At 39.5% G+C, this 12,581-nt stretch overlaps 1 protein-coding gene across 1 annotated transcript; it reads left to right on the top strand.

Moving 5' to 3' along the window:
- Positions 1-3,054: 3,054 nt before the first annotated feature.
- Positions 3,055-10,589, top strand: C1D (C1D nuclear receptor corepressor). The gene is made up of 4 exons (XM_014518896.2): positions 3,055-3,201; positions 4,850-4,916; positions 5,416-5,471; positions 9,846-10,589. The coding sequence occupies exons 1-4, from the start codon at positions 3,055-3,057 to the stop codon at positions 10,020-10,022; spliced, it is 447 nt and encodes a 148-aa protein (XP_014374382.1). The 3' UTR covers positions 10,023-10,589.
- Positions 10,590-12,581: the final 1,992 nt, after the last annotated feature.

Below are 12,581 nucleotides of genomic sequence, written 5' to 3'. Positions count from 1 at the left end.
AACTCAGTAAGTGGCCCTCTGCCTAAAATAATTGACCACCCCTGCATTAGCAGCTCTTTTACAGCCTGATCATGTCACAAAGCATCAGGGAGAGGGGATACCTTGCAAATGTCCGGAAAGCAAGGAGGTACTTCATAGGGCATTGCACATTGTGGCACTCCCTTATGGGGCAGATGTGAGGGTCCAAGGTCTTGAAACTGTCAGCGTGAAATTTGACTGGTTAGTCTGTTGCCCTCTTTTGTTGTGTGAGTGCTTAAGGTATGAATGAGGGTTGGGAACAAAAGAAGGGGTTGTCTGCAGGACCACTGCTTCATTTGCTGCAAAATTTGAATGAGGCAAGGAGTTGCAGAAAGAGAAAGGAGGGTCTTCCAGTTATGGAAGTTCTTTGATGCACTGAATAACTGGAATTTGTCTGCTTACTCTAGAGCAGTAGAAGCCAACCTATTTGCAGGGATATATGTTGTAGCCATGTTGGTCTAAGGATGAGGTTCTTTGGGTAAATCTGATATCTTTTATTAAACCTGCTCAGATAGTTTGAAAAATTCTTCTATATAAGCTTTTGGGTATAAATACCCTTCGTCAGGCTGAGGAAGCATCTGCGGTTAGTGTGTCCTCTACCTGGATGGAATGAAATGTCAGAGGCTGCAATGCATGCAAGAAAACCAGTTAGTGAAGATGTAACCTTTTTTCCAGGCATGCCACCAATTAAACCCCACCTCCTCTCCGAGTTCCATTCCGTTTCCTTTCCCCTCCTTGATCCACTGCTCTGCTTTCTGTTCCCTGTGCTGTGTGCTCTGTCTGCTTTTGTGCTGCCTGTTCCCTCCCCAGTCTGCTGCATGCCACACACAAAGGCTACCTGTGGCATGCATACCGCAGGTTGGCTACCCCTGTAGTAGAGTTCTGTGTGATGCTGGTTAAGTCACTTAAACCCAGCTTTTCAGAGGTCAGCACTAATAATGAACTTTTCATTTTCTCTAAGAACCTAGAGTCCAAGAAGCAGAAGCATATCAAAGCACTCATGGCTCCAAAAGAACTTAATAGCACCTGTGCTTTGAAAATGTGGTGGCTGACATAGTGCTAAGGGGTCTGGCATATGAAGTCCCAGGTGTCTCAAAAATGTGGCACCTGAAAGTAGTAGATATTCTTGACTTTAATCTCTGGTTCAGTTTATACTCTCTGATGCCCCCTGGCATCAAGATGGTGTAAAAATAAATTCATTAATGTTTGTGAAGCACTTGGGGACTATGATGATGAATGTCCCAGAAAAGCCCATGTGAAAATGAATAATTCCATAGTCAGCCCAGGGGCAGAATAGTTTGCAGTAAGGAAGGCATGGGCCATGTGTTGAACAATGAGCTGAAAAGAAATTATTAAACAGCTGCACAGTGAGCAAGTACCATCCCTTGTGTGCACAGATCTCGGCAAAGGGTCTGCGAAAAAAGACTATCATATTGCATAATCTCAGGAGGGCCAAGATAAGGTTATGTGTCAACCTCAGTTTTGGTATTTTCTTAACTTTGGGCTGCTTTGTTTTGTAACCTTAGTAATACCCCATATGATGCAGTGTGTATACACATTATGCAGCTGCAGAAGCAGCTTCTAGGAGCAGGCTATGCATAGCAACTTTATGAATTAATGACAAGTAGAAGATATGCTGCTAACTGCTGATGCCAGGGATTTTGTTGTCTCACCAGGAGTCAGAAAACCAATGCCTCCTTGTCCTGCGTGAATGCAAGGTAGGCCAGGCACATTCAAAATCAAGGTGATAATTTACATTTTTACTATAAAACCAACTGTTGCTGTGTAAAGGAGCAGGAGTAAATACTTTGCTCCTTTGTGCTGGAGCTTTCAGTTTTGCGTTCCTGTTCCTAGCTGGGATTTCTGTTAGATAGATGATCTCTGTAAATGAAAGAATCATTTTTTACTTGCAGTGCATGCAACTGCTCAAAACTAGGCAGAGAAAGAAGACTAGTTTCTTGGGTCTGTAGCATTAGCGTAGGCATTCACAAAGAAGTTATATTGTGGAAACAGCACTTCAGTAGTGATTCCACATATCCTAATGCTTCCTCCTTCTGTATCAGGGCAGATTAGAACAGAGCTGTCATACGGAGCTCTGTGTAAGAAAGCTGAAGCTACATGGATACTCCCAGGTCTCTCCTTGCAGCCCACCAGCTGTGCAGAAGACAGATGCACAGATTCTCCTTCTTTCCTCTCCCTATGCCCAAGAAATAAAGGTAGAAGTGCATCAGTAGAAGCCGCGGACAGCTAATATTACTTTAAACAGCATTAAATAGCATTAATTCCCTAGGATAATTTGTGACTTTACCTCTGAGGGGTTGAAGATTAGCAGTGCCTACCAGCTGACCACAGAACGGCTGTTGGCCTGACCATCCTAACATAGTTGCTCGGGGGATTTTTCTTGTCTTTGCTAACAGCCACAGCATACAGCAGCTGTGAATAAATGACTCCACAAGATGTCAAAGGATTTTGAAGTCCCCAAATAACATACTTCATAACTGCTAAGCATAGCATTCAGATTTCTGATTTTTTCAGTAGGTTCTTAAACTGACTCAGATTTAGGATTGGGAGATAAAACTGATCCAACTGAACCACAGCAGAACTGAGGTAGTAGCTTGATCTAAATCAAACTCATCTCTGTGTTTTTAGTGTTCTGCCAGCTGTTGATTTAGCCTTTTACTTTCCATCTGCAGTGTGATTTATGTGACATTTCTTTTAGCAAGCAAGTATACTTTCCATTATCATTATATAGACTATGGAAGCCAAATATTTAGAGTGGTGCAAAAAGATGCGGTATTAGGATAGTAGTGTTCATAATGGTCGTTAGTGCTATGCAGAGCTACAGTAAGGGCAGAAACTGAAGTGTGATTAATTTTGTAACTATTGGCATTAATTGTATGATGATTTCTGCGAAAGGTAGCTGTTAATCTAGTACTTCCTGAATTTGCTGTCCATTTTTCCATATTTTAAAATGTATCTGTTTCACTACCTCAAAATATTTGATAAAAATATTATTGTTATCTTTGATCTCTCTAGATGGATATGGCAGAAGAAGATATTAATGGAGATGAATACCCAGCTGAAATTCAGGATTATCTCTCAGCATTTGAAAAATCTCTTGGTTGTGTAGATGAGATGCTGAAGACTATGATGTCAGTTTCTCGGAGTGAACTTCTTCAGAAGGTAGAGTCCCTTTCCAACCATTTCTTTTTTTCATTTGTAACATGATGGCATTTAGGAAACACTGTTGAAGTGCAGGGTCCCATTGTGCTAAGCCTTGTATAGGCTGATAACCAAGCAGACAATTTCTGCTTCAGGCACCTTGTGTTTGAAGTAATATTTTACATTTATAGAAAACGTCTCATCTTAGAGTACTTCACAAGCTAAGCACTGAGTTACCTCTGAGTTGAAATATGGCAACCAACCACCATTCAGCATTGGTGGTTCTTTAGGCCAAAGACATCTCTGCCCTTTGGAAAAGTGCCTTGGGATCTTTCATATTCTCTGGAGCAGAAAAGGGTTCTTTCTTCACAGTCTGTCTAACAAATCTGCATGTAGTAAATTTCAAGGCACTCCATTTGTGCATCTAGGAGGGATGAAAAGGAAAGCAGGTGGTGGTGGGATTTGAACTTTTGGTTCATAGGTATACTGATTAGCCCACTAAACTGTTGCCTCCAGCTATGTTAAAAGCAGGTTGAAGGCAGCCTATAAAACTTACTTTTTTCAGGCTATAGAGACAGGGCAGGCTATTGCCTGAGGACTTTGTCAAGCATCTATATATTTTAGCATTTAAACTCAAGTTGTAATTTCTTTCTTTGGGGCAAGAAAAAACTCATGTAAAAAGGAACTTCTTCAGCCTCTAAGGGTTTCTCTGTAAATAAATTATGAAGAAAACATCTTGACAACACCAGTCCTTTGATAGTATCCATGTTAGAGCTGGTGAGCCATACAACAATGTTATCAGAGTTTCTGGGAATCCTATAGGACTAAAACAATAAATTGACTTTGACAGTCAAGAAAAAAATCTCATTACACGTCTTGTTCCTTTTGGTGTATGGCCATCATATACTGAACACACAGAGTAACATGTACAGTGTTGTATTCATGAATTCTGTGGCATACTAAACTTACTTTAGAACTTTAAAAAGATTTAAAGAACTTGTTTTTTGTGGGGAGGGAGGAGTAGGAAGAGTAAAGTTATTTTGAGAAAAATCTAGGTGACCAAATACAGGCTTTATCCTGAGAAGTGGGAGTAGCAGGATTGCTAACCACTTGTCAGCATTTGGTTCCATAACATTTTATCAGCCTGTGTCATTTAATACAGAATGGAAAAAAAACGTGAATACATTTAAATCAGGGAATAACCTTGCGCAGACAGAGAGAAGGGGATTAAAGCACATGGTCTGCAGACAGTACTTGTACTGATGTAACTGCTTCAGGCACAGGTTTTATACTGAAATAGTCAAATTGGTACAATCTTTACTGTGGAGGTAGTTTGAAGTATAAAGCGTCTTATACCAGTATAGTTAATTTTTTCCCACTTTTAGGGGGACAAGCTATGCTGGCAAAGTTTGCATCTTCATTAATGGGGACATACTCTATCCCCCAAGCTCTTTTAAGCATATACAGCCCATGAAAGATTGTTTGCAGTTTCTTTGATAACTCTTCACTATTGCCCTAACTAGCAACGTACATGTCCTATTGGTTCTGTACAAAAATATATTCTCATGGAATTATAAAAATAATTGTGTATATTTCTGAAATCCATTGTGCACTTCGGAAAAAGAAACCATGCAGGAGCAAATTGTGGTAGTTATATTTTCTTTTTTAGTTGGATCCTCTTGAACAAGCAAAACTGGATTTGGTTTCTGCATACACGTTAAATTCGATGTTCTGGGGTGAGTATAAGGCAGCAGGGTTATGTTGTAGAAGGAGACTATTGTGGGCATTTTAACACTTTCTAGGTAGCTGCATGTTTTAAATAATAATGTATTACACAGTCATCTACCTGTCTAGTATTTTGCAGTTACTCTGTTCCCAAGTTTATTGCTATCCTCAGATCAGGGCAAGGACTGCTGAAATTCTACATGAAAATTAATTACATAGCTCCATGTATGTAAATGAGGGCTTAAGTCTTTTTTCTTTTTTGCCAACTTCTTCCATCTTTTTTCATAGCTATAAAATGTCAACCATGTTTATATTGTTACTGGAAGAGTCAATTAGAGTATTTTAAATCAAACCCTTAAACAGTATAGTTGGGCTCCCGCCCTGCAAATAGCCATGAGTGAGAGCAGCCATTCACCTGTGTGCTATCAGCTGCACAATTGGAATCATAATTATTTGACTAAATAACATTTGACTAAATAACATTTGACTAAACACATTTGTTTCTTGTAGTATATCTGGCCACTCAAGGGATCAATCCCAAGGACCATCCAGTGAAACAGGAGCTGGTAAGATACTTAAACCATCTGTACTGCAAAATTCTATTTGCCTAGGTCCAGTAATTCTTACATAATTAAACATAAATGAACTTAAAAAAATTGATACAAGTTGTCATGCATGTATTTATTGTATGGATGTTGTTATACAACTGCCTGTTTATATACCCTGTAGAGCTTTCTAAATTAAGAGTCATGATAATTTTAGCTCAAAACAGTGTTGCTTGTTGAAAGCAAAGTTGTAGAGCTTGCTCAAATTGAAAAAGCAGAACTAGATACATGGTGTCAACTTATCTTTCCTTTTTTCCACCTTTGTTTGGAAAATTGGACTCCAAGCAGACCAGCTTTTTCACCTATATCTTTTGTATGGAAAAATGTTACATGTCTAATTGTAATTTATAACTTCCAGTACGGTGTTTTTTCCTATAAATACTTGGAATCATGTTAATCTCCGAGGGTGCCTTTTCTTGCTCTTGTATGACTCTAAAAGTATGGTGTGGTTGATTTACTAGCAAAGACGGGAAAGATTTCTCCCCCTTTTCCAATTCCTCCATTAATTCATTTTCTCAGCAGTAAAGAATCCAGTTCAGCAACAAAGCTAAAAGCTTTTTTGGCACCAGTTGTATGTGTACTGTCCAGTAATTCTGCATTAGTGACATATTTACAACCTATAATAAATCTTTTAGGTTTGTCTTTATATTCCATTTAGATGCACGAGAACAGTATATAAGATCTGCTATCTTGGAAATTCTGCTGACTTAAAAAATCAAATCAAATAATTTAACTTGAAGAAAAATAAAAATCAAAACTCATCATTACTGTTTTTAATTGCATGTATAAATAAGAACTGCATTACATCTACAAATAGTAATATACTTTATATATACTATTACTATTACAGTACATCTAAAAGTAATTCTTATATAATCAAGGTTAATAGTATGTATAGAGTGCATTGAGTATAGAAAAGTATAGAATCTACTCTCAATAGCAAATGATCATATTCTGTATTAATTTGGTTTTGTAACATGGAGCACATCATGAAAAAACTAATCCAACTTTTGGTGGCAAAATGGCTACTTTCTGTACCCTCCAATACTGTGCTGCTGCAACAGGGTTGCATTGTTTTAAATGATCTAGTCTCTCAACATACAGCATAAAATATAAAGCAGAATGCATTGTTTTACTTGATATTTGTTGATGAGTAAGAGAGCATAACTATCCTTGTATAGACACTCATCTAGTTCTCTCTCTTACATGCATCAGTGTGAATGAATAAATGTTGCTTCTCTCCAAGAGATGTTGATGTTATTATCATCCACGTGGAAAGGGTATAAAAATAGTCACTCTTACTTTTTTGGTGTACGTGCAGAAGGATTCAAGTGGTAGGGCGTGTGAAGCTTCGGTCCCTGATTTGATTTGGCGGAGATTCGGCCCGATTCAGTGGCTGAATCTCTGAATCTGAATCAAATCAGGAGACCCTTAAATTTCTCCAAGTCAAATCGGAACCCTCTGGAGAGATTTGGAAGGATTTGGTGATTTGGACATAGACACAGCTTTAAATGTTTTTTTCTACATACCTCAAGATGCCAGGGGGCTCATGAATGCTGCGATACTGGGGTGGATGGAACATCTCACAGGAGAGTGTGGGGCTTCCCAGCGCACTTGGCAGCAGACCCGGAAGTGGACCAGAAGCACATCCCGTCCACATCCAGGTCTGCCAGGGAGCATGCTGGGGGCCCCCCATGCCTCCTTGGCTTGGCGACTGGTGCCTCCTGGGTCTGGGGGGGCACCCAGGGTCCTCCTACAGCCAATTGCTGCAGGGGAGGCCCTGTGCGCTCCCCGGCGGCCCCGGAAGTGGACCAGAAGTACTTCCAGTCCACTTCTGGGTTCACCGTGAAGTGCGCAGGGGAGCCCTCCCACGCTCCCAGCATTGCAGCGTTCACGAGCTGCGCCTGGTACTTTGAGGTATGTCGAAAAAACGTTTAAAGCTGTGTCTATGGCTGAATCACTGATTATCCAAATCAGTATCGAATCTTCAGATTCGCATTTGGCTGAATTGAATCGGGGACAGTGATCTGAATCAAGGAATCAAATCACTGTCCCTGATTTGGGCTGAATCCGAATCAAATACGGCCAATTTTGCACACCCCTATCAAATGGTACTAGTGAAAGTTATTAGAGTTTGTTTCTTTTTATCTTCTTGCTGAGATGTTTATCAGTTCCTTTTCCCCGTGCTCAAATGTGTAGGGTTGCCTTCCATTCCTCTTAATAATTTTGGTTGTGTCAGAGAAGTGATATACCTTACTAGGATTTCTTATCTAGTCCAGATTAACTAGTTAAAGATTAAATTCTTTTTTATATGTAAATGGTGGCAAGTGTTTTGCGAAACGCTTCGAGATGTGGATCCTAAACATACTAGAAAAACAAGTCTGATAAATTAATTAATTGACATCACATAGAATCAGAAAAAATTAGGGTTGGCAGGGACCTCAGGAGGTTGTCTAGTCCAACCCCCTATTCAAAGCAGCAGTCCCCAGCTGTGTCATCCCAGCCATGGCTTTGTCTAGCCGGGTCTTAAGAACTCCCAACGATGGAGATTCAGCAACTTCTCTGGGTAACCTGTTCCAGTACTTTACTACCCTCCTAGTGAAAGTTATTTTTCCTAGTATCTAACTTAAACATTCCTTGCTGCAACTTGAGACCATTGCTTCTTGTTCTGTCATCTGCCACCACTGAGAACAGTTCAGCTCCATCCTCTTCGGAATCACTTTTCAGGTAGTTGAAGGCTGCTGTTAAATCCCCCTGCTGTTTTCTCTTCTCCAGACTAAATAGCCCTAGTTCCCTCAGCCTCTTCTCAGAAGTCATGTGCCACAGCCCCCTAACCTTTTTTCATTGCCCTCTGCTGAACTTTCTTCAACTTTTCCATATCCTTTCTGTAGTGGGGGCCCAAAACTGGGCACAGTACTCTAGATGTGGCCTAAACAGTGCCAAATAAAGAGGAATAATCGCTTCCCTTGATTTGCTCCTACTTATGCAGCCCAATATGCCTTACAGTATACATACACACACATTATATGTAAGTATATATACATTAATATATACTGGCAAATGTAAAATATAAATGCCAATATACACTGGCAAGTTGAGAGCAGGGTGCCCAACAGTCAACAGATTGTCAGCTGGGCTGTACTGGGACTCAGACTGGCTCCTTTATGGTCTCTGGTTGTGTCAGAGAAGTGATATATCACTCAGAGAAGTGATATATCAGCTCATTGTTGGCTTGATCAGGATTGCACTAGGGCTACAAGCAGCTGGGGTGTGATCCCTGGAGCCGGTTGATGATCAGCTGATTGTCAGCTGGTAAGAACTTTACTGGGGCCAGTTTGATTCCTGGTGCAGTGCTGATTGTTGGCTGGCACATACCACAGTAGGGATGGTTCAAGCCCTGGTGCAGTCGTAGATCTGGCTGTCAGTCAGCTGATTGTCACTCGGCAAGGACTGTACCAGGGCTAGTTGGACACTTCCGTGCAGTCCTAACCTTGCCACACGTTCAATTTAAGGCGTGATGAAAATGAGCTACAGAAATAGTACACATTTTTATATGATATTTTGGTGGCTGCTTTCCCTTTTTGTGGCACTCTTAATTGCCTGAATGTGTAGTTGGAGTGCTGTTTAAGACAATTAAAAGATTAATCACATCTTAACTGTAAAATCTGCCAGGGGCAATCACAAAAAAATTAGTCTTGTTTTAATCTAAGGTCAAACAAGAAGCCTGCAGTACGGGTAGAAATTGAACCAGATCCTCTGAAAAATAGTTGATTCTTGTATCTTATGTGTTTGTATAAAACATATGTCACAAATAAAAACAATCATATGCTTTTAAGCAAAATGTAATGCCCTTTTCCTTTAATAAATGTAATATAGGAGTATATTATATATAGGAATATATAATTAATGTGCACATGACTTAAGTTTGCACTCTATGTGGGGAAAAGTGATGAGTTCTCTTGCAGGGTGGGATTTATCTTTGTAAGGACTTGCTGTGAAGGTCCATAAGCTGTCATGCTGTTGGACAAGAATGTGCGAACATCAAGATATTACATGTGCTTACTAGGAGATGTTTGAAATTGTCAGGTCTGCCACCATAGGTACTCTGGTATGGCAACTTTACATTGCAGAAAACCTACTAAAGCAGTGTCTCCAGTTTGCAAAGAATCTACCAGAAAATGAACAGAATTGAAATATTTTATTCAGCTATATGTTACTATGGTAATATACAATGTTTCTTATCTGGTGCAGTGTTATTCTCACTGGTTTTTATTTTATTGGTGCACAACTTAACAAAATGATATTCAATGTGCTTTATATTTTGGTATCTTTTAGGAGAGAATAAGAACATATATGAACAGGGTTAAAGAACTAACAGACAAGAAAAAAGCATCCAAACTAGATAAAGGAGCTGCTGCTAGGTTTGTAAGAAACGCATTATGGGAATCCGCATCTGAAAAGGAGCCTGCATCCAAAATTTCCAATAAGGCAAAAAAGAGAAAAATGGACTAGTTTTTTATCTTTCTTCTTGTTTTATTTATCAGGTATGGTATCAACTAGAACATTATTTTAAAAAGTGTTTTGGATATTTTTGTGGTACAAAAATAATGTCTTGTAACAACAGTTTGATCAAATAAGCTGTAGTGAGGACCTGTACTGCATGTAGGGCAGTGCTTTGGCCTGCGGAGCCTGTATTGGGGTCAATATACATGTATAGCTGAATGTGAAATTTGATGTTGGCTTATTAGCTTTAGGCTTATTTCTCCACATGAAAATAAACTTAGTATTTTTGACAAGTTTTATGTAGTATCATTTTGTGTATTTTGTTTGCTTTTCTTAAATATTTTTTCCATTGTAATTCTGAAAGATTGGAACCATTTAATTTTTGATGTGTTACTGTCTGCTGAGTATTCAGTCTTGAAGAGTGGGGTGTCAGTGTAACTCTGTTGTTTATGTAGGAGCCACTGGCTTTTCAGTACATCTGCATATGAAAAGCTAAATTTTGTTTAATGTCCAGTGTAATATATATACATATCTCCTTTTCCATCTCAGCTGAATAAATACCATATATATATGTCCTATATGTCTCCATTGCTTTTAAGTACAGATGAGAGCTTTAGTGCTGTACTATGAGATGGACAGATTGTCAGCAATACCCTTGAGAATGGCAAGAATTTGGACACTTTTTTCTTATTTACTCAGAGTCTAGGTGGGGAAAGTATTCTCTATTACAATAAAAGTATTTGACATACTGTGCAAAACTAACAAACAAACTGCCAGTTCTGTTTAATCTAAGGAGAGGGTATATTCTTAATATCTTGGATAATTGGTTCAGAAGACCTTCACTAGTTCATTTTTGAGTAAACTGCAAATTCATTAATTACTGCATATATGTGTGTGCGCGCACGTGCATGTGTGCATACACATGCTGAAAGATAGTGGCATTGCCAAGTCAAGTCAATCCTGAAGGTGCTGCGATTGTTGGGGCACCTTAGATACCGTAACAACCCTCCTGGTTTAGTTGAGTTGTTTTGCATCATTGGCGATCCTTCAGGCAGAGTAACCTGGTGGCGCCCATCTCCTTTCCAGGTATGGATGACCATTGGCTTGCAGGGAGCTCATCTGTCCTTTGACAGGTACTGTATTGCTTTTAGTCCTGCTGGGTGTACACACACCCTCCTCACCCAGGTCGGGGTACCGGTTTAGTCACCAACAACCTGACCATGGAAGAGGCTGTACTGGTTTACATGGTACCAGATAGCCGACCAAGAGAGGCTTGGCCTGACAAGGGGTATTGTCAAGCGTGGAGTATAAATGCATATAATAAAGACCTGCAAGGTAAGAGTGCTGCATCAGTGATGGGGCCCACATATGTGAAGTAATGCAACCTGTTTGCTCATGGAGAATATCATATCAAATACAATCAGTGCTATTGACTGATGCCTGGTAAATGTTATAGCCATTAAAACTTAAATCTTGAAATTTAATGTTACAGGCATTGGGGCTTGCCTCCTTGGAGTGATGTTGATTAATATGGGTTTTATTGAGATTACAAAGGCTCTTCCACTTGTTGCAAATTGCGGGATTAAGGCTTCGTGGTGGTGCAGAGTGAAAAATTTAAAATCAGAAATGGGGTAGAATTTTCCACAGATGTAAACCACAACACAAGATGCATTGGAAGGGTGAATTGGGCTCATTATCTGAAAATAACAACATGTGATTCACATCCTCTTATCTGTTAATGTGAAAGACCAAGATTATACTGAACTACTAATTTAGACCTGTGGCATGCTGGAATTCTTTATTATATATGTGAGCTACAGAATATAAATTAGAAAGTTACTGTCCATGTAATTTTTTGGAATAACTGTACCACAAAGTGCTTTCATAGAATGTTACACTGATTAGAATGAGGTGGTGTAACTGAGGCTCTATTATGCCTGACCATTCAAAAAGTATTTTCAAATGTTTTCATAAAATGCCATGTTTTCACTAGACACAAATGTATTTATTTTATACATTTAGAAAATGCCTCAGTGAATGCTGTGATTGAAGCCCAGGCCTAATTAAATATGTAATATCTCTTATACTTGCAGGAATAACTGTTGATCTTTGTTCCAACAAAGGTCTTTCTCCTGCAAACCATTATGCATAGCTGTACCTTTGCTGTCCCATGTTGTCTCACTCAGTTACTTGTGGCTGCTCACATGCACGATAGTGCATACATGTTTTGTCAGGTCAGGGTCAGAACAAGGATGCTACATTTCCTATGCATAAATAAATATATTTATGAATAATGTAACAGAGTGAAGAAAGAAACCCTGTTACTTGTTGTCTGAAGGGAGGACCATGGAACTCTTTTTCCTGAAAGTGGGGAAAAGAGGGTCACATGGAAAGGGAAAGGTTGATAGCTGATCGGACCCAGCTGACAAGTATCTACGCACTAGGTGGAAATAAAGGAGATGAAAGCGGCCGCCACGTTAAAAGGCAGGCATCTAGAGGAAGAGTCTTGCCCTCAGGGCACTAGAAGGGAGAAGGAGTTCATGGCGGACAACAAGACGAAACTGGACC

Source organism: Alligator sinensis, unplaced genomic scaffold, assembly GCF_000455745.1.
Source record: "Alligator sinensis unplaced genomic scaffold, ASM45574v1 scaffold939_1, whole genome shotgun sequence".
In the NCBI taxonomy this organism is placed as follows: domain Eukaryota; kingdom Metazoa; phylum Chordata; order Crocodylia; family Alligatoridae; genus Alligator; species Alligator sinensis.
The sequence above is the reverse complement of the archived record's forward strand: the minus strand, read 5'-3'. Positions and strand labels throughout refer to the sequence as shown.